General features: G+C 35.7%; 2 protein-coding genes across 3 annotated transcripts in view; one reads left to right on the forward strand and one right to left on the reverse strand.

The window, feature by feature from the left end:
• Positions 1-10,458: 10,458 nt before the first annotated feature.
• Fam162b (family with sequence similarity 162 member B) lies at positions 10,459-23,216 on the forward strand. Its single transcript, XM_077109725.1, has 5 exons — positions 10,459-10,477; positions 15,230-15,622; positions 15,778-15,886; positions 18,856-18,964; positions 20,852-23,216. Exons 1-5 carry the CDS (start codon positions 10,459-10,461, stop codon positions 20,948-20,950), a joined length of 729 nt encoding a protein of 242 aa, XP_076965840.1. The 3' UTR covers positions 20,951-23,216.
• A 163-nt stretch (positions 23,217-23,379) lies between these two features.
• Kpna5 (karyopherin subunit alpha 5) overlaps positions 23,380-27,918 on the reverse strand; it is a 39,537-nt gene continuing 34,998 nt past the window's right edge. For both annotated transcript variants that reach the window (XM_076859806.2, XM_076859805.2), the window contains one exon: positions 23,380-26,972. In XM_076859806.2, the coding sequence (XP_076715921.1) occupies positions 26,785-26,972 (188 nt within the window). In that variant the 3' untranslated portion in view covers positions 23,380-26,784. The remainder of the gene's footprint in view (positions 26,973-27,918) is intronic.

The raw sequence follows: 27,918 nt of genomic DNA on the forward strand, positions 1-27,918 counted from the left end.
TAAAACTGTTGGTTCCCCTCACTGTCCCCTATCCCCAACATACATGGTTCTTGGCAGTTGTTGCAAATCACAATCAAAACATCTATATTGAAAAATATGAGTACTGATATACAGAATTAAACAAAATACCTGAACTCAACCTATCTAGATCATCCTGTAATTAATTAGAACAGATGAAGTTAGAAATATCCTAAGTGTCCACCTTAGTACTACAATAAATTAAAATTTACCTTTTTGACTTAATATTAAGATGCTACATAAAAAAGATGAACATGAAGATCATGCTGTAAAATGGAGATGGTTTATGAAAGAATAAATAAAACAAAAAAAAAATTAATATGTATAGACACTTCAATTAAATAAATCTCCAAGAAAAAAAAAGCATAGAAAACATTTTGTTTGCAGATGTGGGAATAGATGACAATTTTATGTTACCTTTAATGTTATTTACATATATTTAAATAACCTGGTGGTTTGTATTAAAATGTAAATGATAAGAGTAAGATGCTCCCATCAACTTGTAGCTTGATTGCCACTAATTGGTAAGAAAACAGACTATAATGTAAATATGGTAGATGTGAATTAGATGCCCTAGAGACACAATTTACTTTTCTTTCTTTCCCTCTTTCTTTATTTCTAGATTATCATGATAGTAGAGTGTATTTTGACATAATATACATATATAGAATAATTATAACTTGTTTCAGTTAGGATCTTATTTTTGCCATTGAACATGATGTGGAGTTATACTAGTTCTGTATTCATATATGAGCACAGGCAAGTTATGTCCAATTCATTCTACTGTCTTTCCTATGCTCCTCTCCTCTCCCTTTCTTTCATTCCCCTTTGTTGAATCCAATGAATTTCTAATCTTTCCCTCCCTTTTTGTGGGTTAGCATCCATATATCAGAGAGAACATTCTGCTTTTGGCTTTTGGGGACTGGCTTATTTCACTTAGCATGATATTTTGTTCCATTCATTTACTGGCAAAAGCCATAATTTCATTCTCTTTTTATGGCTGAGTAATATTCAATTGTGTATATTTACCACATTTTCTTTATCCATTCATCTATTGACGGGCACTTAGGTTGTTCCATAACTTACCTATTATGAATTGAACTGCTATAAACATTGAAGTTGCTGCATCACCATAATATGTTGATTTTAATGCCTTTGGGGAGAAATTGAGGAGCAGGATAACTGGGTGAAATGGTGAATCAAAAAACTTAACACCAGTCTGGGCACAGTGGTGCATACCTATAATCCCAGTGACACGGGAGGCTGAGACAGGAGGATCTCGAGTTCAAAGCCAGCCTCAGCTAAAGCAAGGCACTAAGCGACTCAGTGAGACCCTGTCTCTAAATAAAATCAAAATAGGGCTGGGGATGTGGCTCAGTGGTCGAGTTCCCCTGAGTTCAATACCTAGTAACACTATCACCCTCCTAAAAAAACAACTTAACATCAAAAAAAAAAAAAAAAAAACCTACAAATAACCCAGTCAATAAGTCGGCTGAGAAACTGAACCGGCACTTCACAGAAGAAGAAATATGAATGGTCAACAAATATATGAAAAAATGTTCAACATCTCTAGCAATTCAAGAAATGCAAATCAAAACTATACTGAGATTCCATCTCACTCCAGTCAGAATGTCAACTATCAAGAATACAAGTAACAATAAATGTTGGGAAGGATGTGGGGGAAAAGGTTCACTTACACATTGCTGGTGGGACAGCAAATTGGTGCAACCACTCTGTAAAGCAGTATGGAGATTCCTTATAAATCTTGGACTGGAACCACCATTTGACCCAATTAGCACAATCACTTTTTAATTTAAAAAACAAAAAGTAGTTTCAATTTCAGGAGCTGAAAACCATTATGCAAAACCACATACCTGAAAACATACATATTTTTAGTAGAAACATTACTTCTGAATGCCTACTAGATTGACTATTTCTGTGGTGGAAAGTGCCATTAAACTCATAATTCAATTCCAGGCAAAACAGCTAAAGTAAGCTTCACTTTTTTTCTTTCTTTTTTCTTCTAAGAATAGTCCTCGTTAAGATTTTTTAAATAACAAAGAAAAAAAGATAAAATATGTTCAGGAGCTACAGAACACAGACTGGGGAGTAATTTGAAGGCAGAGAGAAAACTCCTCACATTCCAATAAAATGCCCCTTGTCTGTAGTTTGTAAAGCAAGTTGAAGATACTACTGCCACCTGGTGGACAGTTATATTCTTGCTTAATATTTATGGACAATACAACTGGAAGACCCTTATGAATTACTTCTAGAATAATTTCATAATAAACACCAAAAATGATGTTTAAGTTTACTACAATATCTATAAATATAAATCATAAAGCTAAAAATATATTTATTTGCTTTTAGATCTTTTGGAGAGAAAACACAGGACAATAATATTTCTTTATTTTAAATTTTAATACATTTTGCTTCCTTAGGGAAAAGTAATTATAGAAATCATCATTTCTTCCAAATCTAATTATAATATAATCCTCATTGAGTATTTTTTTTTAACTTTTTTGCCATTTTATCATTCATTCAACATTTTTGCTTACAGTATTCATCCCCTGGTGGGCAGCACTATTCAATAGGCTGGGGTCCTGGGCTGAACTCAAAGTGAAAGAAGCGGGAAGCTCACTTGTGCTACAGACACTTGACTTTTCTTAAGCTCTGTGGTTTTGGGCTGTTGCTTGCTGTTCCAATTGATATCAGACTCCAGATTTTTGAAGCCAGATTTAAAGTCAGGTAGTGTAGCTAGGTAAATTGGGCCTGATATTGAGTCTAATAAAGAAAATGGAGTCCAATCTGAGCCAGGGAATCAGAACTACACCTGGGAGATTGAAATGTTAATGTCCCCAAGGCCCACGCCCATCCTAAAAAAAAACAGTTAATGTAGCAGCTCCCAGCAAATAGGGAGGTGTTAATCAAATCACCCTAGGCCCTTCATTCCCAGATCACTCCTCCCCTGACCCATAGGCCCACCTGTTTTCCGTCTTTCAGCCTTCCCACCTGCATCCCCCATCACATGCAGGATAGAGGGAGACAAGCAAGATAAAGGACAGAAATGTAGGAGGACAAAAGAAGACCTTAGATATAAAAGGGAAAAGATCTCCCGGTCCCACAGATTCCGCCTTTCAGGTCCCCTTCTTCCTCTGGGGAGAAGTCTTTTCTGCGGTCCTTTAATAAACCTTCTACTTTCTACTCTACACTTGCTTTGCATGCTTCTCTGGTGTTATACTTCAGCATTCCGTGAAGCAAGGACTCCTCACTGTTACCCACCGTATCACTTTGAGCACAAACTTGCACCAGTGGCTCTCCAAAAGGTCTTAAGCCCTGAAGGCTCAGACCAGGGTGCACTATTGGTCCCTCTCGCTCTGGAGCTCCAACTTCTTGGACTGAGCAGCTACTGTCTGCCCTGGCTGTTTTGTTGTTGTTGTTGTTGTTATTGTTTTTGCGGAGGGGGTGATACCGGGAATTGAACTCAGGAGCACTCAATCACTGAGCCACATCTCCAGCCCTATTTTGTATTTTATTTAGAGACGAGGTCTCACTATGTTGCTTAGTGCCTCACTTTTGCTGAGGCTGACTTTGAACCCCTTCCTCAGCCTCCTGAACCACTGGAATTACAGTGTTCACACCGTGCCCAACTGCCCTGGCTCTTTCCCTGGCCTCTCCAGCCATTGTAGGACCACTCAACATTTACTCATGTAGACCAATTTAATAAACACCCTTATAATCATATGTATTCTATTGTTTCTGTTCCTCTAGAGAAGCCTAACACAAATGTTTTCTGTAATTTGTATCTTGCTTACTGATGATGACAAAAATATTGAGTATCACCTGTCATTCCTAGCTTAACTCTGTGCTAAACTAGTGGGGAACGGGACACTAACAGAGCACTTGTGTTGTAAACATAAATGAAATAAAAATTTAAATTGTAAAGTTTTTAAAAATCTTTGTTGGAAATGTATGCATCCTGTAAATTTGATTTCCTGGGGCAAAGCCTTAATTGCCACATGCTGACCATAGCTATCTCTGGCTTTCATAGTTTTTAGAAAATCACATGAACTGCTAGGATTTCAGAGACAAATCACATCTAGTCTTTCAGAAGAGTTAGATGGAAAAGAGACTTACTTAATATCAAGTCAGAAATATGCTACAGAGGCTAGGCTAAGTCATTGAATCTGAGTATGGCTCTCCTTGAAAGTTTTGAACAGGAAAGCTGAAGATGCTGTGGGCACAGGGTAGATTCCATTTCCCCAAATGCAAACTCCACCCTTTCTGGAGTATTAAAAGATGAGAAAGACAGGAGTATGGGACATAAACAAATGGAAAAACAGAGGTGTTTGAAGTATATATTCTCAACTGATTTATAGCTGGGTTCTCAATGAACAAATAAATATACCTTAGAATTTTTCTCAGGCTAAAAAAGAGAAGGAAAAAAAACTAAACCAAGCATCCACTTCTTATTATGTACTAAAGTTTAAAATAAAAATTGGCAGTTGTTTATTTAATATTTAAAGAACTTTCTGCCTTGTCCCCTGTTTTTCAAATTTCCTCTAAAGAGACATTTATCAGGACTGGGTTGTAGCTCAATGATACAGCGTTAACCTAGCATGTGTTAGGCACTGGGTTCAATCCTCAGCACCACACAAAAATAAATAAATAAAATAAAGGTATTGTGTCCATTTATAACTAAAAAAAAATTAAAGAAAGAGAGAGAGAGAGAGAGAGAGAGAGAGAGAGAGAAAGAGAAAGAGACATCTATCTTTTCTGTCTCCAGTTCCCGTCCTTTGGATAAACACATTTTGTATCATCCAAACAGGAACTTTTTGAGAGTAAGAGTGCTCTCAAAACAATAAGTTATTATTATATCATCATTCTATAACAGTAGTATCACTATTATATAATAATATCACTGTAAGGATAGTCAGCATATTAAGCCTTTGGGAATTCTAGGACTCTCACCTTCCTCCCCTTTTCTCTGGACCCACTTCAGGATAAAACAGGGAGGTTTTATCCTCTAACACTGCACCAAAAATTTTCTTGCTAAGATATTGTTAAACCACAATGCAAAGAAAAGACCACCAACTCCAATTTTAAGCAAAATTAAAGCAAGCTTATACTGTGTACACAATGAGAGCTGGCCAGCAGCTGTCTCACCCAAAGCCAGGCCAGAGAACAGCCCAGCTCTCAAGGAAGAAAAGGTTTTTATAGAACAAAAGTGACAAAGGGGGGGTGTCTTGGGAACTTACAGCTAGCAGGGTTCTGGAAAACGTAATACAAGGGAAGTTAGCAGATTTATGATCTATATAACTTGATATTTCAAGATAGGGAGTAAGTTCAGATCCCAACATCATAATTTATGAGGTGCCACTGAGGTCTCAGAGAGGTTTGTTATCTGGTCCTGGACAGCCAGGATTTATGAGGTGCCACTAAGATTTTAGGGAGGGTTGTGATTTGGTCAAGGAGAACCAGGCATGGGTGAGCTCAGAGCACAGGGAGGAATTCCAAACAAGTTTAGAAATCTCAGTATTTTATAGTAAAACAGAAATGAATTTTTCATGACTTTGTGAAGAGATGGCTCCCAATCTTAAGATGGAATTAGGCTGGGTTCACATTGTTAAATACAGTCATCAATATTTTGTCCTAATTTTACCTGTCCTACACCAGTATTGAATACAGTTGATCACCTTCCTGAAAATACTTTCTAAAGAAAGTTGACTAAAACACCACACTCTCTTTCCCTCTTCCCACAGTTAAAGTAGATATTTGTTTCCTCTTCTTTGCTGGTTCCTCCTCTAATTCTTGAGCCCAGGACTGAGTCTTTGGTCCTCTTCTTTATCTGTATTCACTCCTTTGGTGATCCCTGGATTTGATACACTTCATGGATGAAAATTCTCACCCTCATCTCCTAAATTCCATGCTTTATATTCAAAACCTACTTCACTTCTTGGATGTCCAATAGACATCTGTCATGGTTAATGTTTTTTTATCAATGTGGTGCTATGGACTAAATCATATAATGTCCACTCAAAGTTTATATGTTACATTCCTAACCCCCATTGTGACTGTATTTGGAGATATAGGTCTTTGAGAGATAATTAAGATCAAATGATCAAATGAGCTGGGCGTGATGGTGCACACCTGTATACCCAGAGGCTCTGGAGGCTGAGGCAGGAAGATCTCAAGTTCAAAGGCAGCCTTAACAAAAGTGAGTCACTAAGCAACTCAGGGAGGCCCTTTCTCTAAATAAAATATAAAATAGAGCTGGGAATGTGTCTCAGTGGTAGAGTGCTCCTGAGTTCAACCCCTGGTACCCACCCTCCAAAAAAGATCAAATTAGATAATAAAGCTGGGTGCTAATCCTGTGGTGCTGGTTGCCTTATAAGAAGAGGAAAAGACACTAGAATTCTATCCATCATAAGAAGAAGCAGCAAGAAGACAGCCATCTGCAGAACAGGAAGAGACTTTTCACAGGAGATAAATCAGCTGGCACCTTGGTCATGGTCTTCTCAGCCTCTGGAACTGTGAGATATCAATTTCTGATATTTAAACCATGCAATTTTTGGTATTTTGCTATAGCAAAACACTATTAGCTAAATTATTGTACCCAGATATTTGTCTAAATACCAGTCTAGATGTTTTTGTGAAGGGATCTTTTAAAAGACAAGATTAACATTTCAATCAGTAGGTTTCAAGTAAAGTGATTGTCCTCCGTAATGTGGATGGGCTTCATCTTACCCATTGAACCCTATAAGTGAAAAAACTAAGATCTCTTGAGAAAAAGGGAGTCAGTCCTACCTGCAGACAGATTTTTTTCTCTCTTTGTGTCTCTCTTTTTCTCTCCCCATCTCTCTCTCTCTCTCTCTCTCTCTCTCTCTCTCTCTCTCTCTCACACACACACACACACACACACACACACACACACACACCTTGTCTTCTGGAGAACCCAGACAATATCTCAAACTCAAAATACCCCAAACTCGACTATAGTCTTGCAGCCAAAATCTTTTACATTCTACAATCTTGCCCACCTCACTTAACGACAACTATACAAATATTTAAGATGTTGGAAAAGCCAGGAGAGAAGGATGGCTTAAGAGAGACATTTTTGGAGAAAACTACAGAAGCATTTTGAAATGTCTGTCATAGCCATTCTGGGATTTGGGTTGGTTGGGGGAGAGAAAGGATCCTTTTCTTTTACTTGGAAGCAAAGGAGAGAAGCTTTGAAAGATCTATGTAGAGAATTTGGCACTTTTCCTCAGGAGGCTGGCCCCTGACCCAGCAATTTAAAGCCAAAAGACTGTGAACAAAACCAGCCAACCAGCAGCAGAGAATATAAGAAGCTTCAGGAAGCAAGCTCTGAACCCACAAAAAGCCCCCAAGAAAGAGTCAGCATCTAGCACCTACCAAAGACAGAGAGGGCAACTCCAGAATACAAAGAAATCAGTCAAGTAAAACTTCTTGCCCCTTTTCTCTGGATCCATCTCTCTTCCAAATTTAAGAGAACCAGAGATGACCTACTGAAGGTTCAGAGGCCAGAGTGAATCAGAGGAGCATAAAGTGGGGAGATGACAGAAAAGAAACTGACCATACATCCACTCTCCCATGTCAAGCTTCCACTTTGAAAGAGATCTATGTTCGGAAGAAGTCAAGTTTAATTTTAAATAAAGCTCATAATATTTATTATTACATTGATTTAGACATTTAATTTCTAAAAGTGGCATTATTTTTAGCAATAAAATGACTAGTCCAAAATGTTTTTGTTAACCGATGTGATTCTGCAATCTGTATACGGGGTAAAAATGGGAGTTCATAACCCACTTGAATCAAATGTATGAAATATGATATGTCAAGAACTATGTAATGTTTTGAACAACTAATAATAAAAATTTTTAAAAAAATGTTTTTGTATAAAAAGATTGTATACAAGGGGCAGAGAACAAATAGTCCACAGAAGGCTTAAAAGGATAGCATAGGGATTGAATGCAAGGAAAATAGGAGAATGAACTTAATTTAATATTGTGTTCCATCAAGTTTCACTCTTAACCTAAAATGGATACAGTAAAGATTTACATTCATTTTGATTTGGAAATTCCACTCCTAGATAAATACCTCCAGACAAAATATTGCCCATATACCCAACAAAATATCTGAAGAATGTTCAATGAAGCATAACATATAAGAATTAAAATGTGGATAACTATAGAATTGATCAACAATGGATAAAAAATAAGACTATAGCAAAGGTAAAATGAATGAACTAGTGCAACAGATAGTAATAGGCATTTCAAGGACATGGTTGAGTAATGAAAATACCTGTTAGATGATGTCCTATGTGATCTCTCACCTCAGGAGAAACTCCTCAGTTAGTGGGGAGGTTGTCGGGGTAGGACTGAATCTGCCCAGTCTTACTTCTTCTTCTATGTATCTTGCTGCCTTCAGTAAACACACTCTGGTCTGTTTCCCACACCATCCATTTCACAGGCAGACTGGCACAAGGTGGGACCAGGTAGTTTGGGACTTGATGAGTCTGTTTATTTAATTTTAGTATTCACTATCAGGAAGGCAACTTGCCTACAGGTGGATGCGACATCCTCCAACCAAATTCATGAATAATGTAGGTAAAACCATGGTCTCCTGTCAGCAGGCTTGTTTTATTTCTCAATTGATTTAAAAATTGGCAAGAAATAGATATGTAATTTATTATATCTCTTCACATACCCAAATCCTACACAGTTGATAGCAGTTAGTCATAAGCATGCTTTTAGGAATCTGCTACTGACTTTAACATTTTCCTTTTACATATTTTATTACATGATCTGCCTTTATTCTTGATTTAAAGTTTCATATTATTCTTCTTTGTGTACTTTTTTATGCCTTTTATACATTGTAATAAATATTCATGTTGTGCTTAATTGTAGTCAATTACTATATGAGGCAGGATATTTTTCACTTATATGTAACTAAACTTATCAATGCAATTATTATTTTTAAATGTTTTTTGTAGTTGTAGATGGGCATAGTGGTTTTATTTTATTTGTTTATTTTTATGTGATGCTGAGGATTGAACCCAGTGCCTCACACAAGCTAGGCAAGCACTCTACCACTGAGCTGTAGCCCCAGCCCTCAAATGCAATTATAACATATATTAAAATGACCTTACAATTCAATTTTTAAATGAAACACTTATACAAATAGCAACCACTCCAAGCACTTCTTTAATGGTCTTTTAGAATAATCCAGCTTTTTATGAAGCAACTTTGAGCATTATAGATGAGTACCAGAGGAAGTTAGGAAACATTTGAAATTCATAACATAACTGTCATAACAGAAGTAAAGAGACTATTTAACATAGACATGCATAAGTCTCCATCCCTATTTTTGGTGTGTGTGTGTGTGTGTGTGTGTGTGTGTGTGTGATCTCAACAGAACCTTGTTATTTAACCTATACATCACATCCTGTTCTCTTTAGAGTTAGTATTTAATCAAAGTAACGATTAAGTATATGTTTAAGGAGACAGATGATTTCTAGAGTTTTAAGATTTGAGTTTTGGATAGCATAATATGGATAGTCCTTAAAGATCTAGTTATGCTGGGCCTCTGTGTATAGATGCTTATTCAATGCTTTTCAAGTGAATAAAAGAGAAAATAAGTGAACAAAATGAAATAACTGATTTTTAACTTCCATAACATTCTATACTGTAGGTTATCTAGTTTCAACCCTAAAAAACTTCCCTAGATTTTGATTCTTTAGCTCAACTTAGACCTCTTATTTGAGAGCACCCATAATTAGATGATTTTTGCAAACAGTGCTCTGTCAATTATATTTAATAAATTTTGTTATAAATCTTCATTGTTGTGATCATAAGTAATAATAAGGTTTCTGTTTTGTAGATAGTGATGTAATGGTAACATGCAAAGACAAAAAAGAAACAAATAAAAAACTTTAGTCTCTGCCCTTTTAATCAGCTATGCCTAGACATTATTACACTTCATACTGGAAATTGGAACCATAAAATGCCAACTTGGTCATACAAGGTTGTTACTAAGAGCTTTGGGGCTTAAAATCAATCATCAGGGATAGAAACTGCTTCATCCTAGTAATTAGACGATTGTATACAATCTGACATGTAAAGAGTGTCCATAACCATTAACAGAATAAAATAGACTTTACAATTGCTGTGTGTATATACATGACTGCATGACCAATGTGATTCTGCAACCTGTACACTCAGAAAAATGAGAAATTATAACCCATCTGATTCACATGTACGATATGTCAAGATCATTGTACTGTCATGTGTAACTAATTAAAACAAATTAAAAAATAAAAAAAATTTAAAAAAGAGTGTCCATAACCATCAAACCAGACTACAAACACAATCATTCGGCTAGAAGGTAAAGGTTCTTCACCTAACGAAGGTGAAGAACATGGTCATTGCAGATGGATGTATGACTTTTTGCTGTCTGGTGGCCTGTTTGCATAGATTGTATTTCATAAATATGCAAGAATTTCACGTTTTCTATTTCTAGAACAAATAAAAAATACATATTACAGAAAATATAAAAGACTTGGAACAGTTTTTATCTGCAGAAGCAGATAATCCAATCTGTTTTCTTCGGAATGTATTTGTCAGACTGATATTTGGACGACCTCCTCCTCCTCCTCCTCCTCCTCCTTGAGAATCTTTTTTTTTTTTTTTTTTTTTTTTAACTATTTTAGTTGTAGGCCACAATACCTTTATCTTATTTAGTTATTTATGTGGTGCTGAGGATCAAACCCAGGGAGTCACACATGTAGGCGAGCGTTCTACCGCTGAGCCACGACCCCAGCACTCTTTTGAGAATTTTTTTTTTTTAGTTGTAGATGGACACAATATCTTTATTTTATTTATTTATTTTTATGTGGTGCTGAGTACCGAACCCAGTGCCTTCCATGTACGAGGCAAGTGCTCTACCACTGAGGCACAGCCCCAGCCCCTCTTTTGAGAATCTTAATGGAATGAGATTAAGCAGCAGAGGGTGTCATTCATGAATGCATTCCTTGGGGCTGTGGCTATGGCATTCCTTTATCCAATGTGTATCTGAGAACCTCCAGATGTGGTAGGCACTATGCTATATCACTATGCTGGTCATGGAGATAGCCTTCTGGTAGCAGACAGATAATACATAGTAAGGTACAAAGAATGGCAACTCCCACACAGAAACAAGGTAATGCAGTAGAGAACAACTCTGAGCTCTATGAAAGGGAGGTGGGGAGGGGAGCTACGTTTGTAAGGAAAGGCCTCTATGAAGTAGTGACAGCTGCACTGAGACCTAAAAATTGAAAAGGAGGCAAACACAGGAGGCAAAAGCAAAGGCCCTGAGATGCAAGTTAGTTAGTCCTGTTTGTGAAACTCGAGTGTGCTGGGCCTAGTGTGACTGGAACAGGTGGAAAATGGAGACAGTGGTCAGAACTGAACTTGGAGAGTTCATTTAGATGTTAATAAAGAGTTCTAATTTTGTCCTAAGTATGATATGGAACCACTGGAAGGTTTTACCTGGATAGATTTGGACTTTTCAAAAGATAATAATCAGGTTTTGATGTTATCAGCTTTGGTCAAATTAAGACCTTTGACATCCATCCTCAGGTGCTGCAATGGTATGGTCTTCCCCAATTTGTAAGCTAATATATATTTAAGATGTAAGTATAAGGACCTTCAAGAAACTTCTGATATTTTCTTAAAGTTTTTTTTAAAAAAGAATAATTCCATATTTTTTAAAAAGAATAATTTAAATTTCAGAATAATTCCAAAATTTTCCCTCTTTTTTCTTTTCTTCTTTTTTTCTTTCTCTCTTCTTCCCTCCTCACCCATCTTTCTCTCTCCCTTATTCATTCATTTACTCACTTCTCTTTCTTTCTTTCTTTCTTTCTTTCTTTCTTTCTTTCTTTCTTTCTTTCTCTCTTTCTCTCTTTCTCTCTTTCTCTCTTTCTCCCTTTCTTTCTTTCTTTCTTTCTCCTTCTGTTGCTAGTAGACGCTTGGTGCCTAGTGGGTTATCAGGCCCAAACTTGACAAGGATGTCCAAAGCATTGGAGACCACTGTAAGCTGGCTCTGCAGGTAAACTGCCTCTCTAGAACCTTCTCCAATGGAAGGACCAGTAGAAAATGGGAAAACAAGTTATTTAAGGTTCCTTCTAAATCCTCTGTTGGGAGTAGAACATTTGCTGATGAGGGAACATCATTCTAGCCAGACTGACAGCTCCTTAGGGGCAGCTGGGCCCCTTGCTCTTAGCCCAGCACAGATTACACCAGCTTTTTTTTTTTTTTTCAAAATAGAATTCACTTTCATACTATGAGTATGAAATGGGAAATTGTTCTGTGCTCTTCCTTGAAAACTGTGGAAAAAAAATACATGGCAGCTTAGGTGTTTAATATTAAAAAGTAACATGACAATGAAGACAACTATACCCACTGCACACAAAGGAGCCTCCTTACAATAAATGCTCCAGAGCACTGGAATTCTCTTATGACTGCCTTTGGTGTAGTATGGGATGTTCATGAATTCATAAATTAACTTTTAACATCAACTACAGACTAACAAATGACAATTAGATACAGTAAGTTAGATACTCAAATCAGAAGCAAAGAATACACCAGCTTTTGAATAATAATTTTTAAAAGAAAAAAAAAGTAAAAACTATTTGCATCAAATCCATTCCTAGTTAGGAAAGTGTATCTTAAAAGTAACTACAGTAGCTGAAAGAATTGGAAATATAAACCATACCAAAAAGCAGGTCTTGAAGGAACAATACTAAAAATAGTATATTCAAACAAATTGCATGGAGATTTGGATTGAAAAAGAACATAGAACACTATGAGCAAACTGAAACTGCCTTGGATTAATCAGAAGCTCTTGGAGAGGCAGAGAATTTCCTTTGATTATCTGCTCCAACCTCACAGTCTGCAACATTGTCCAGAACATAAATACTTATTAAATGAATAAATGTGCTGTCCTGTTAGAAAAAGAAATAAAAGAATACAATTATCTTTTTCTTCTATTAGAAGTTGATTCGAGTTCTTTTTAACATGTTCTAATTGTAGCACTAAAGAAAACATCTCTTGTGCAGCTGTAAGTAATTTATTTTATGCAGAGCACTGCCAAAACATGATATTTTAATCCCATTAGGGATAGAGAACAGAAGGCAAATAGTTCTCTTTCTCATGACTTGAGGCCTTGTTCACTAGCCCTGTAGGTCTCTGGTGCTAGAGATGCCTGGATATATCCGCATGACATCTGGCTGTCTCCACAGAAACAAATTTATTTAGCTAATTTAATACTTCTTGGTGAACTATTAATAACTAGTTGTTTCTCAGAGATAGTTTTCTCTAACTCTATGAATATTCCCAGTGATGTAAAGACAAGTAAAATATCAAAAAGAAAAAGACCCATATTTGAATAGTAAGTTAGCATAATGGTGGAACAATCAGATATCACTGATGGCAACATACTTTCTAAAACAGAAATTGATTCAGTTCTGTCCCATAATATTTACTTAGAGACTGCTTTGTGCTAAGCAACATAATAGTCACTGGAGATACCAAGTTGAAAGGGACATAGATTGTCAAGTACTTCAGTCTTTGCTTAAAGTGTGGATAGAGTCAGTTTGTGAAGATTGCATTTATCTCATCATCAATTAAATAATTATTAAATAGTTACTAAGTATCAATTTTTCAGATATATTCTGAGAATATAATAAATAACACTTTCTTCAGGTCAGAGAATTAAAATGCCCTTGAGTTCTGGGACTATGTGAAGGAAAGAAACTAAATGTTTTTGTTTTTGTTTTGTACCAGAGATTGAACCCAGGGGTGCTTAACCACTGAGCCACAAGCCCAGTCTCTTTTTTCTCTTTTATTTAGAGACAGGGTCTCACTGAGTTACTTAGGGCCTTGCTAAATTGCTGAGGCTGTCTTTGAACTTGAGATCCTCCTGCCTCAGTCTTAGCCTCTGGGATTATAGGCATGTGCCACCATGGCCTGAGAAACTATGTATTTTGACTAGTTATTATGTGCCAGACACATTTAGAAGGGCATCCCTATCTATTCTTTCTAAATAGCATCCACTCCTACCCCTTATCACACCCTTGCTCACTCCCCCCCATCATGCTTCATTTTTCTTAATCCTCTAAGCCCCCCCTGACCTTGTCATTGCTCTAGCCCCAGCTCTGAGTAGTAGCAGGCACATAGTAGGTTTGGAGTAGTCATTGCATGAATGAATGACAGGTAGGAATTCTAATTTTACTAAATGAGACCAAGATTTATAACTTAAATAATTTGTCCATGATTTTGTAACTCTTAAGCCACAAATATGAGATTTAAATTTAGGTGTGACGGCAATGTTGAAGTTTTTTCTACAGCCAGTCCTATAGATGCATATATCTTTACAGAGTTACTAATCAGTCTTTTAGATAAACACTGATAGTGAAAGGCATTCAGCTCAGAGTTACAGAGAAGTTCTTACCCTCAAGAGCCTGATCTATTTAGGAAGAAAATTTCTGGAAATCCAGTGAAGAGCACCAAGCAGCATCTAAGTGTGGAAGGAAACTCAGGGGCCATAAGTGGGAAGAAGGGGATGCTGAGGAATGCTTTCTCTTGGCGGAGTCTGTTGTTTGAGGAATACAATAAATATTTCTTCAAAGTATAGGACTATCTACATCCCTGAGTCCCTCTTCCCATTTAGTGCTAAAGTAGAGTAATTCTCCCCACTTTGAGCAGAGGGGAGACAGTGGAAAGTAACAGAAGAAAGGCACGTTAGGGAGGGAGTTAGAAGGTTTATGGGCTTACCAAGAAGTGGAAACATAGAGAAAAACTGTTGTAGGAATTGAGATAGTTTTGCCCCCAAAAAGAGAAAAAACGTGGAGGTCGGGGTGGGAAGTTCTAATTTCAAACAGCTTCCCTATGGGAACAGTCGAAGTTTGGTGAGTGCCCCTACTCTTCCTTGGTAAATATTTGAACTTTCCTGCACTTGAAGAACTGACTTCTCTTCCTTGAGGACAGGGTTTAGATGGATTTAAGCTCTTTTGCATAAACGGTGGAAGCAAAGACCCAAAACCTGATAGAAACACAAATCTTGATACGAAGAGATATTTAATAAATGAACAGCACAAGCTGTCTCAGGAGGTTGTGAGCCTGCACACTTCAGAGTTTTCAAACCCAACCAGGCCGCTCCCTGGGGAATCAGTTCCCCTGGCCCCCTGGTCCTGGGTCACCCGCGGGGCGGGGACAGCAAGCCAGAGGGAGCTCAAGTCGTCAGTCCCAGCTGCAGATCCCGGGTTCCCCAGGTCGGGGTGCGGGTGGGGTGGAGCGGGACCGGCTGGAGGGAGATCGCTCTGGTGCATCAGTGGGTGCGGGTGCGGCTGGCGGTACAGGAAAAGCACGCAGCATGCTCTCGGCCGTCGGGAGCCTCCTGCGCTTGGGCTCGGGGTGCGCGGTCCACTGCGCCCCAGGGGCGTCTCCAGCAGCCACTCGGCTGCGGGTAACCGCTCTCCAGCTCTGTGGTCTCCCTCGCTACTCCAGTGGTGAGACCCGCAGCGATCCTGATGCCCGAAGTCAAGGTGAGCCCGTGAAAGGGAGGGACTGTCCTGGGGAAAAGGGGACTAAGGGCGGCTGGGCGAGGGGCCCAGGGCTGAGGGTCGAGGCTTGGTCGCGCTTATCCTCCGTGCCTTGGGTCCGTCATTACCTCTGTCCATCTTTGTCGCTTTTGCTGCAGGGAAGGTTCACAGGGTCCTCGCCCAGCACAAGCCCACACAATTCGACAAGAAAATCCTGGTGTGGACCGGTCGTTTCAAATCGATAGAGGAGATCCCGCCTCGGGTTCCGTAAGTGTGGCGGGTGTCTCGGCCCAGTATTCGGGAGGCCATACCCTGGGGCCTAGGAGCAGGGCCAGTTTTTCACACTCACACCCGCCACCTTAAGAAAATTACTACCCCCACCTCCGATGCATCAAATCCCTTGACTGGACAGTGGGCACTTAAATTTATAGGGAGATTGCAGAAGTTGCAGATTTCGGAAAACCACTGGACACTTCTATTATGTCCACATACCCAGAGCTGCCAGATCATTTAAGCCAAACACAAGGCACGGTTCTCGCCTGCACCCTGGTGACTTCCGGGGCTCTGGAGAGCAAGAAGGGGCCCTGAGCTTGACAAGTCCCCGCTAAATCAAGGAAAAAGTTCCCTGATCATGGCTTAAGGGGCTGCTGGAGGGTCTCTGGGAAGAATCCTCATCCAGTCTCCTCCTCTGCGGAGGGAGACTGCCTGTGGTGAACGTGATTCTGCAGCCCTCTGGTACCAGGTTTACTGGAGTTGGGACACACAGAAGTATCCTCATTGTCCTAAGCCCATCAAGACGGTGGCTAAATGATAAAACTCAAAACTAGAAACTTCCCAGCCAGGGTAATGTAACCTCTAAAAAATAAGTACATGTAACTTGCAAAAAACCATCATTACATCATTTCAGTTAATGCCACCACCACTCCATCCTACCTCCGCCAAATTTACAGGACTTTTACAAGAGAAGGGGTACAAAAGAGAAGGAAACTAAGAATAAAATCAATCTGCTAGTTTTAAAACTGATCATTAAAAAATAGGAAGTCTGAAGCAACAATGCTGAAAAGAATTAGAGATATTCTATATATTGTATTTTACTCATTAGAATGCTCATTAGAATACATAGATGATGGAAACGGGGCCTGTGTCTTGTTCTTCACATGTTGCTTTTAGTTTTGTTGCTCTTTAATTTACCAGTTACTCAAAGCACCTCAAATAAATGGGGGAGAAAAAAAACATGTGGAGGAAAAATGTATTCTCAACAATGAATTCTGAAGCATTTTTATTCCTTTTTGGATTCAGAGTTTTTTTAAATAGGAAATGAACATGAAATTGAAATAACATGGCTTTTGGAGCCTATTTCTGTATTTATTCAACAGTAGAGACATTTGCTGTTATTATAAAACAAATCTTGTTTTGCTTGGTATGAAGATTGTAAAAAAGCAACCCACTGTAAATTAATGCTTATTAAGAGATCCTATGCTTAATTCATAATTAACATAGCTAAATGTGGGAAGAGACCCATTTTACCAAAATAATTTAATTTCCTAAGGATTACAGTCAAAAGACATATTATGAACAGGAGCATTTAACAATGAACAAGGTGCCATGTTTGTAGTTGTAGATGTTTGTAGTTTTAAACAAATTTTTAAAGTCTTGCTATTTAGGAGGGATATTCCTGCCCTTAGTTCTGAAATATAAACAACTTTCCGTTTTTTATGCTCTTAATGGACATGTAATTAAGTGACCTATAATTTTTGTACCATACACTAATTCTATTTAATAACCATGCTATTTTTTTTTTAATTTTTGCTGTGTTAAACTAATTTGATATAATAGATCAAAGCCAGATGGATAGGTCAAAAAGATAAGATCTTTTAAGTTCCATCTGGAACAAAAGGTAGCAGGAAATAAAATCTAATAATGTCTCCATAGACACTAATTGAACCTGTTCACAACTAACATCTTAAAATTTATGTTATTCTGCCCAGAAATTGAAGGAAAATAAGCTTCATATTGCTTTCTGTAACCTTTCAATTAGTAGAAAAGTTAGTTTTTCATTTTAAAGAGAAATTGTAACTTGTCTTCTTGGAGAATTTTTAATGTAACTGCACTGTATTTAAATTTGACATTAGGTAGAAAAGAATGTCATTGAACATATTCTCAAGAATCAAGTACTTTGATTATGCATATTTATAAACTGCCACTTCATATTATTGCAAATTTCAAAGTTTACAGTTAATTTCAATATAAAAGTTCTCTATCTATGATTCTTCTTGTAACATTACTTTGTAATTAGTGTTGCTAAAATCCTGGACAACTAGAATGTAACTATTAATAAGATAGCCCAGTACTTTAATGAGTATATCAAACTTCAGAATAATAAAAAAAATGAAGGTGCCTTTGTTTTTTTCTTTAACAAATTATTATAATTTGGGTAACTTCTTTTAAACTTCCTGCAAAAGCCATGAAGGAAACACCCTTTCTCTAATAGTCATTCATAATATAATAGTGTCTTTGGGTAGTAGGATGGGAGGGGGCAAGAAGAGATTGGAGCTGGGTACTGTGGTGGTGGTGCACACCTGTAATCCCAGTGACTAGGGAGGATGAGGCAGAAGGATCATAAATTCAAAGTAAGCCTCGGCAACTTAACAAGACCCTGTATGTACATAAAATAGAAGAAGGGCTGGGGATGTGGCTTAGAGGTTAAGCATCCCTGGGTTCAATCCCCAGTACAGAGAGCAAGCGAGAGAGAGAGAGAGAGAGAGAGAGAGAGAGAGAGAGAGAGAGAGAGAGAGATTGATTGGAAGGCTAGTGAAAAAAGCAAAGTGTTGAAAGTGAGTTTTAAAGACTAACCCATTTAAAATGAAAACCCAAGGCCTATTGAACATATAAGCTAAATTAATATGAATCATAGACATACACAGGCTGTAACCCTTATTCCTTTTGGTGAATAAAAACCACAGTTGGACCATAATCTCTTGTATTTATATTTTGAGCAATTAGAAACTAAATATACTAGACAGTGATCTCATAGTGGTTAATTATTCTAAGATCTGAATAAATAACTGCTAATTTAAAATTGGTAATACTAATGGACTAGCATTTGAAAGATTTTCATGTCTGTTTTGCATTCAGGGATATTTTTTGAATATCCCTTTAACAAATAATTATTTATCATGACTATCAGAAAACTGTATTACTTTAACATAATTAACAAAATTCATATCTTGGTTTAGGCCTGAAATGATAGATGCTGCAAGAAACAAAGCCCGAGTGAAAGCTTGTTACATAATGATAGGACTCACAATTATTGCCTGCTTTGCAGTGATAGCATCAGCCAAAAGGGTGAGTGCCTGCTTAAAGACAGATCTGTTGTGCGCTGGGATGTGGCTCAGTGGTCAAATGCATGCTAGGCAAATGTGAGGCCCTGGTTCAACTCCTGCACTACAGAAAAAGAAAAAAGACTGAATTTTAAGGAATGTTATGACATATTTTCAATTCCAGGATTATGGCCATTCATTACTATAAGACAAATTTGTCTTTTGAAATCTGGTGTCATCCACTTGTATCTGTCATACTAGAAACAAATTTATGCATAGAAATTTGGGCCAGTAATTTAACTATATGGTCAAGACAGGGGTGGGGACTTTTTTTCCACTTGTAAAATAAGCAGAAACAAAACCAGGACAGTTTATAACCTAGTTGAAAATCTGCACAAGAACTTTGTCGTGTGAAAATTATGCAGACTAGATAGATGGTTTCCTACATTATGAACTCAATTAGCTATTGCACAGAATTAAGAAAAAGAACTATACAAGTTGAAGTGATTGCCAAGGTCATCTAGATTGTTTGTGTCCTGTTTGTGCCTGCTTGCCAACTTCAATGTATGGTGTATGTTTGATACGGTTAGAGAGAAGTTAGGAGCTGACAACTTTAGAATTCCGTTCTCTGCCTTCCCAAATCTTTCCATCTGCTGGTCACTTTTTACCATCAAGAGTAGTCCCCAAAATATTGGGAGATGTGTAACACTGCTGGGTCTCCCTTCTCCAGTCTTAACTTCTCTCTCTTTGCCAGTCTCCATGTAGAAGCTCTCTTTGGACTCTTACCATCCTAGAATCCCTTTGCATTGTCACCTGAAACTGAACCCAGGGGACAGATGATGGCTCCACCAGTTATGTACACTGCATTTCAGTCATGCAGCCACACCACAAGGAATAGCTTTCCTGGATACCTAAATCTGGGTATATTTATCCATTCTTACTATTACTATTCCCTACATGTACTCTGGATACATTTAGCTAATCTGCCCAATCCTATGGTTCCATCCTTTACCTTTTAGGTTCTCAAGTGAATCTGAGCCCACACTTCATATAGGAACTAGGGCCCATAAACATACTTTTATGTAACTATCCAGTCATTCCTGTTAGCTTGGAAAAAAACATATTTCTTTCTTATCAAATGGGAAACTTTAAAAAACACTTTGGACTGAACACTAATACAAAGAAATGCAACTATCTCTTGTTTTCAACCTATTCTTCATAAATGACAGCCTGCTAAATTAATTTTCTAGTTTCCACAAATCTTTACATTGTCAGAACACTGAGACTTCTATAATGAAAAGACAAACACTGCTTTCATTTTTTACTCCCTTCACATAAATGCTTACTTTTTCTGCCTGTTCCTGGGATAGTGAAAGGAGTTTTAGTCATATCTTCCCTCTTCCTGATTTCTTCAGCTTTGTAGAAGTAGCTCAACTCCATGCTCAGAATCCAAATCCTGGATTAAATTTCTAGCCCACAGTTGTCAAGGCTAATATTTTCCCCCAATGCCTCTGATTAAAACCATTTCCTTCCATTGTGGTTTCAGCCTCTCCCATTCCCCACCAATTCATCCTTTGAGTTACTTTCATTTCTGATACCTGAGGAATTCCCTTTACTGATTTGGAGGTTAACTATTTGAAAGTGTCTTTGTTATATTCTATCCAACAAATCTGTCTATGTGTAGTGAGAGGATGGGGAAAGATTTCTGACATCAGCTCTTCTGTCCACTACAAGTTTAGCAACTTGTTTTTTTTTTTTTTCATACCAAAGAAACATTGTTCCTGAATATTATTCATGACAGACATTCTAGGTTATTTTCCTCTTTTTCTTTTTACAAAGTCTCTTCTATATGTTTTACTAAAACATAAGGTACTCCAGAGAGTGACAGTGCTTTCTTTTGGTTTTTGTGCAGGCTGCAGAACGGCATGAATCCTTAACAAGTTGGAACCTGGCAAAGAAAGCGAAGTGGCGTGAAGAAGCTGCGTTGGCTGCTCAGGATAAAGCTAAATGACATTCTGACAGAGCGTTCACTTGAATACATCATTATTATCAGAAAAAATAAAAGATAGGTCAAATAGAACATGTTAAAAATATGTCATGGTTTTATTTTTGCAGCAAGAAACACAAAGTCTTTTTTATTCATATTTTAAAGTAAATTTTATTGAAAAAATAAGTGCACAAAAGACTATATATAGTTTGATAAAAGTCTCAGAGAACACACTTGTATAATCACTACCCAGGTCAAAAAGTAGAATATTTTAAGTTCCTCTGAAGGCTCTGTGCTCTTTCTCAAGTCGTCACTCCCAAAGGTAACAATGATTTTCACCACCATACATTGGTTTTGCCTGTTTTTGAGCTTTATATAGATGGAGTACAAAGTATACACCTTTGTGAATTCTTAACATTATGTTGTGTTCATACACAAATAGTATATAGTTCATTCCTGTTATTTGCGTTATACTCTTCAACTGTATGAATATGCCAGTTTACCTGGATACTTGGTCTAGTTTTTGGTTACCGGAGAATGTTAAAATGATCACTTTGTGTCATTAAAATTAGCTTTAAACTAAACCATTAAGGGCTCTCTAAAATCAAAATGTCAGTGATCTTTAAACTTGTTTGAATAACACTAATTAAACTTTTTTTCTAATATTTTTATTAGTTATAGATGGACACAATGTCTTTATTTATTTTTTATGTGGTGCTGAGAATCGAACCCAGTGCCTCACAAATGCTAGGCAAGTGCTCTACCACTAAGCCACAACCTCAGCCCATTAACTTTTAAAATTATATATATCATCCCTATACTTTCTTAATTTGGCATCTACATTTTAAAGTCATGAATATAAATTTTTATCCTCACAAGGTACTTTTCTTAGAAAATATTTAGAATGAAGGTCTTAAATATCCTAAAGGAAAAAAAAAACTATAAAAAATTCAAAAGGGGGCTGGGGTTGTGGCTCAGTGGTAGAGTGCTCACCTGGCACGTGTGAGGCCCTGGGTTCGATCCTCAGCACCACATAAAATAAAATAAAAATACAGGTATTGTGTCCAACTGCAACTAAAAAGTAAATATTTAAAAAAATCCAAAGGGAATAAAGATTGATAATTATAAGATTAAGGGCAGAAACTAATGAAATAAGTTAAAGGTTACAGAAGAACAATGTAACTAAATCTGGCAAATTATTTAGATACAAAAACCCCATAATAATATTAGAAATGGAATGATAAAAGGGATTAAAGCCCACTTTTCTTTTTAAAAAAGAACATTATGCATTACTATGCTATTATGTGTTTTTGGCCAAAATGGAGTAATAAGGACTAGATTTACCTCTAGCCTGAAAACAACTAAAACATGAGACAAAAATATGAAACCAAGAGCAGATATCAGATAGTGAGCAGTGAGTGAAATAAAGAAAAATTAGCTGAGTCCTTTTTACTTGCCATTTTACTTCTAAGAGGAGACTGTAGGACATGGAAGGGAGATCCAGGATGAGCTTTGGGCAGAGTTGGGAGGCCAGGACAAACGGAGTTCTCAGAATGCTATCCCCAAGGTGACAGAGCTATACAGACTAGTGGAGATATGCAGAGGGTCCATGAGTGTTTGTTTAGTTGATCACACGTGACCACTACCTACCCAAGACCATCAAAATAACCATCTGAAAGGATATGGAGAAACAAATTACCTGTAATTCATGGAGTATCACAGTATTCAGAATGTAACTGCTTCAGAAGTAAAATAAAGGCTGTCCTGTGTCTGCCTCATAAAGTTTAAAAGGAAACCTATAAAAAATCAAGTATTTCCTAAGTGACTTAACTGTACTCCATAAAAAAGTTCAAGAACAAAACAACTAGGCTGATTCTGTACCTTAGTTATTATGAACAATACTGCAAAATATACTTGTGTATGTTATCTCTTTGGTATGACTTCATTTCTCTTGGATATGTAACTAGAAATGGGCTCAATATCATTAGCCATCAGGGAAATGGAAATCAAAATCCACAATGAGATACCATTTTACCCCAGTTATAATGGCTATTATCAAAAGGACAAAAAAAAAATCACAAATGCTGTTAGGGATGTGGAGAAGACAATACGGAAGTTTCTCAAAAAACTGAAAACAAATTTAACATATGGCTCTTACTATTTTATTCTGACAATCTTTGCTCTTTAACTGAAATCTTTAAATCATTTAAAAAATCACTGTGATTATTGATGTAACTGAATTTAGATCTACCATCTTGCTAATTTTTCTTGGTCTCCTTTTTCCTCTTCTTGCGCCTAATTTTGGATTAATCAAGAATGTTTTTTATTCCGTTTTATCTTCTTTGATAGTTGTATAAAGCAGATGGAATATTAACCAATAATGGCATCTGGTTTTGTTCCCTGTTAGGAATAAACAATCATGAGAACAAATAATTGAGACACATTTACATAAATGCAATTGTAAAATAGCATTTTATTATTTTTAATATAGTGTTGTAACATTTCATAATATTGCATACTGCTCATATGTTGGTTTATTTATTTAAGTAAGAATATCCTCCCCCTCAACTGACCCCCAATCAGAATTTAAAGACATATTATTCTTTTAGAATCCTATTATATTGGCTCCTAACATGACCACATTTCATAAAACAATACTATTAATTAAAATAAATAAAAGTTAGCAAGAATTTGATTTCAGTTTCACAATTAAGCAACCAATAGATTGCCAAATTTAGAATACCAACAAAAAATCCAATAATGCTTTTTTATATTTACTTTTTTCTATAATGCTCCCTCTTAAGAAAAAAATACAAAGGCAAAGATAATAAATTCTTCTTTTACCCAGTAAATCAACCTTTAACTGCAGACAGGTTTTACAGTTACTAAATTACATGTTTATTTTTGTGCCAGCAGATTTTATTCCTTTTCCCCCCGCTTTCTTTCTTGTTCTGGTACTACCAATAATTGAACAAATGACATTGAAATTAAGGACACTAAAAGTTAGAATAACTTTTCAGAATAAAACTGGTCAGTGAGTCAAATACTTACAAAATAAGTAAGCATGATTGCATAGATTAACTAGTAGAAATTTAAATTCAGACAAAATAAAAGACCATATTTAATTCAAATTTAATAAAATGAACTCTTTCAAAAGTATCTTCTTGATATATGTGTTAATGTTGTATACATTCTCTTTTACAACACATTTTTTTATTTCATTGAATTTCATTTGGCACAGTTTCTCTGGGATATAAATGTAATGAATCTTACAAAAGCAAATTTAATTTTTTTTTTCACAAGGGACAGTGAAAATTAATGGAAATACATTTTGGAGCATTTTAAATGATACACTTGAAAAGAGTGGTTCTATTTTTTTCACATATTTTTTTGTCTTTTTTCTTTTGGACTTAACCCAGGAGTACTTTACCACTGAGCTACATCTCCAGCCCTTTTTATGTTTTATTTTAAGACAGTCTGAGTGGTAATATTTTAACAAATTTTAAAAACAAACTCTTGTTCAGTTTTGATCTCATAAACTCACCACCAGGCCTAAATTTAGTTAAATGTCTTTGCATTCAAATATAAACAAATTACTAGCCAAGTAACATATCCAAGAAACTAAATATAAGTTTATATTTAAATGGTTAACATATGTCATATTCTGTTCCTAGAAATATAACATTTGTTTTATTGGCAAAACATTTTAAATCTCCCTTGATAGGTCATTCAATGTGTGCCTGCATGTGCATACACACACATATATTATTTTTCTTTCTATAAGGAAGAAAGTCTTTTTGGAAGATTTGGCTCAGAGATTTATTATATTGACTATGGGGTCCTCAAAAGCAGGCACAGCTGGTTAGTTTATAAATTATGCTGCATTATCAAGTTCAATTGAATAGAAAGAGCAGAATACCCTGTCACCTGATGCAAGAACCATTGGCACCACAAAACAGTTTTTATCTAATAAATTCATCATTAATTTGGCAATATCTAATATAACTACCCTGTTTTTGAATACGCATAATGCAAAAGAAACTTTATATGCAACTACATAACATCCACCATAATAAAAATGGCACAGATACAACCTACTTAACAGTATAAAATGGGATTGGCAGATGAAGTTAGCATTATGGACACCATTTAAACCTGGATTTTTATAGCTGTAGGTTTTAAGTATCTTTGCCAAAAGCTTAGTTTCATGATATATAATTTACAAAGTATTATACTACTTAAAAGTACTCCTATATACACCTTCCTTTTGTAACATGCCTCTGATTTCCAGCAGAAACATTATAAATGCTATCATAAATGAAATCTTTCTCTTTATAGAATAGACTATGAATCATATCAAAATTGCTTTAGTTCCCATCTTAAAAGAGTTGCAAATTACGTTTTAAATAATTTTTCTAGGTATATAATTGGAAATCTAAATAGACTGCATATAACAATAAATTAAAAGATAATTCAACAGTACAACTGCTTAGAAAATTCTTCCATGCAATGGACTGGGAGAGTAATAGACACACGCACATATATATATATATATATATATATATATATATATATATACAATAAATATATATATGTAATTTTTCTAGTGAAACCTTTCTTTTAAATTTTCAGAGTTTAAAGAGGTTTTTGCTGTTAATTTAGCAAACACACACATTATAGTGACCAATCTGATACAAATGTAATCTAATACATAATTCATAATAAGCAGCAGTATGACTATTAACAAAACAAAAAAGTTCTAATATAGATTCCAATCATATTAAAGAATCCTTACCAACTTTCCTTAATATCATCACTTACTGCCCAAATATTAAATGCACTTAATATAATGTAATACGTAGCAAGGTGATTTCTTCAGGATACTTTTGTCATTCAAGTACTTAAGTTCATCATCACAAAGAGAATAAAACTTTTCAATTACTGCTCTGAAAAGTCAGAGAAATAATACAGTATCATTTTAGGTATGCAGCACAACTTTAGATTCATGATGGCATCACTGTCATGATGCTCTTTAAAATGAACAGTGAAAACATAATAAAACACTATTTCAAAAATGGTAGCACATTTGGTTAAAATATAAAATATACTAGTATAATAGCATATATATGTTAAAAACAAATATTTAAGTGTTCTGTAATCTTTTTAATGTGCACAACATGAAGAACTGCTTCTCTCTTCACAATTGTGACACCTTAATTGATTATCAGTACAATATTTCTTCTGTTTTATAAATAAATTTTACAGGTTTTCTGTTGCAATTTATACTTGCAAAGTATAACCTAGAGCACAGTGATTAATAACTTAAGGTAAGGTAATAAATATTTTCACATTCTAATTTAGCTTTTACATGATTTCATGCTTCTGAAGCTTTTTTGTTTTTATTTTTGCTTCAAGACAGAGGTAGATTTAGTAGATTGGATGTGTCAGACTTACTGCCAAAATGCAATTATCAATAGCTATACTGCTATTGTGCAGTTTCCAAGAATACTTGAAAAAATTCAGAATCACTATGTAATACTTCAACAAAGTTCTCCTTTTCAAGCTTCAGTTAAATAATTGCATAATGTATTTAATTGTTCACAGATACAAAAATTCAAATAACAAAAACATATATAGTCACACCAAAACAAACAACAAAATACTTATAACAAAAGACTACATCTGAATAGACATTTTTGTTTCATTTTTCTTTTTAAAAGTGTGTCAAATTCTTACTTTTCTGTTCTATGTAAAAAAGAAACAAACAAACAAACAAGAAACATTCCTCCTGACACTGGCAACAAAGAGGAAATATCTGAAGCTACCCTTCTTGGCCATTAAGTTTTTTCTCCACCAAGTTAAAGTTGAAACCCTTCCATTGGTGCTTCCTGCTGCTGAAATACAAACTGTTGTTGGTTTTCATCCACCTGAGGTACAATGCTGGGGTCATCTTCTTCTACACCAAAATAATGTTCAATCAGATCAAAGGCCTTTTGGTAAATTTCTTGATTTTCATGGCTTTGCAGAAACTCAATTTTATCCAGACCTATTATATAAAACATATATATAAAAACAAATCGTTTTTAAAGTTTCAGTATATATTTATACAAAACAATAAACCAATAACACACATAACTCCACTGGCAACAGGGCTGCTATTTTTACTTAATTTTTGCACATAATGATAGCCAAAATTTATGCCTATTTTGCATACTCTTTCTAATATCATAATAATACTATTGTAATGGAATAGCCCAAACTCATAACTTAAGGTCAAAATAATGACTGTAGTAAGGAAATATTCTTGTAAATCAGTGATTACTATCTTGTATTGATGTAATGTCTTCACCAGCAACATTATGTAATTTGACATAAAGGCAACGTAACATCTCTAGCTTCATTTAAGAATCCTAAATAAAAACTTGAATCAGCATAAAATAAAGAGACGTAATAAAGGCAAGGGAATATTAAAACAAATAAATTTCTAAAAAACAATTTGGATTCATATCTATTATAAAATAAATTCCAATGAGTTAAATATTTTAAAAATCCAATCAGAAAAATCTGGTCAACAAAAAATTAATTTTTAACAAACCTCCAAGAAGGGGCAATAATTTTGTAAACTTAAAAAAAAATAGGAGATTAAGTTGAATCATTCATTGAATATAAATCAACACAGTCTGCTTTATTAAAATAAAAAAAATAAAGACTGGGAGAAAGCCATTTCAAAATAAACAACTATAATATAAAATTAATTCAAAGTTTTACAGAAGAAGAGCCAAATTGGTAAACTGGACAAAGTGCTATAAAGATGCCATTTTGAAAAGAAAATACATATGGACAAGACTACTCTATGTGAAATAGGCCAAGAAATACCCATGAAAACAACTTAGTGATACATTTTGCATCTGTTAAATCAACAAATCTATAAAATAAGCATGAGATTAATGAATACATTCACAAAGAGCTAGTGACACTCTCAAGTAATAGGC

This window comes from Callospermophilus lateralis, chromosome 6, assembly GCF_048772815.1.
Source record: "Callospermophilus lateralis isolate mCalLat2 chromosome 6, mCalLat2.hap1, whole genome shotgun sequence".
Taxonomy (NCBI): Eukaryota; Metazoa; Chordata; class Mammalia; order Rodentia; family Sciuridae; genus Callospermophilus; species Callospermophilus lateralis.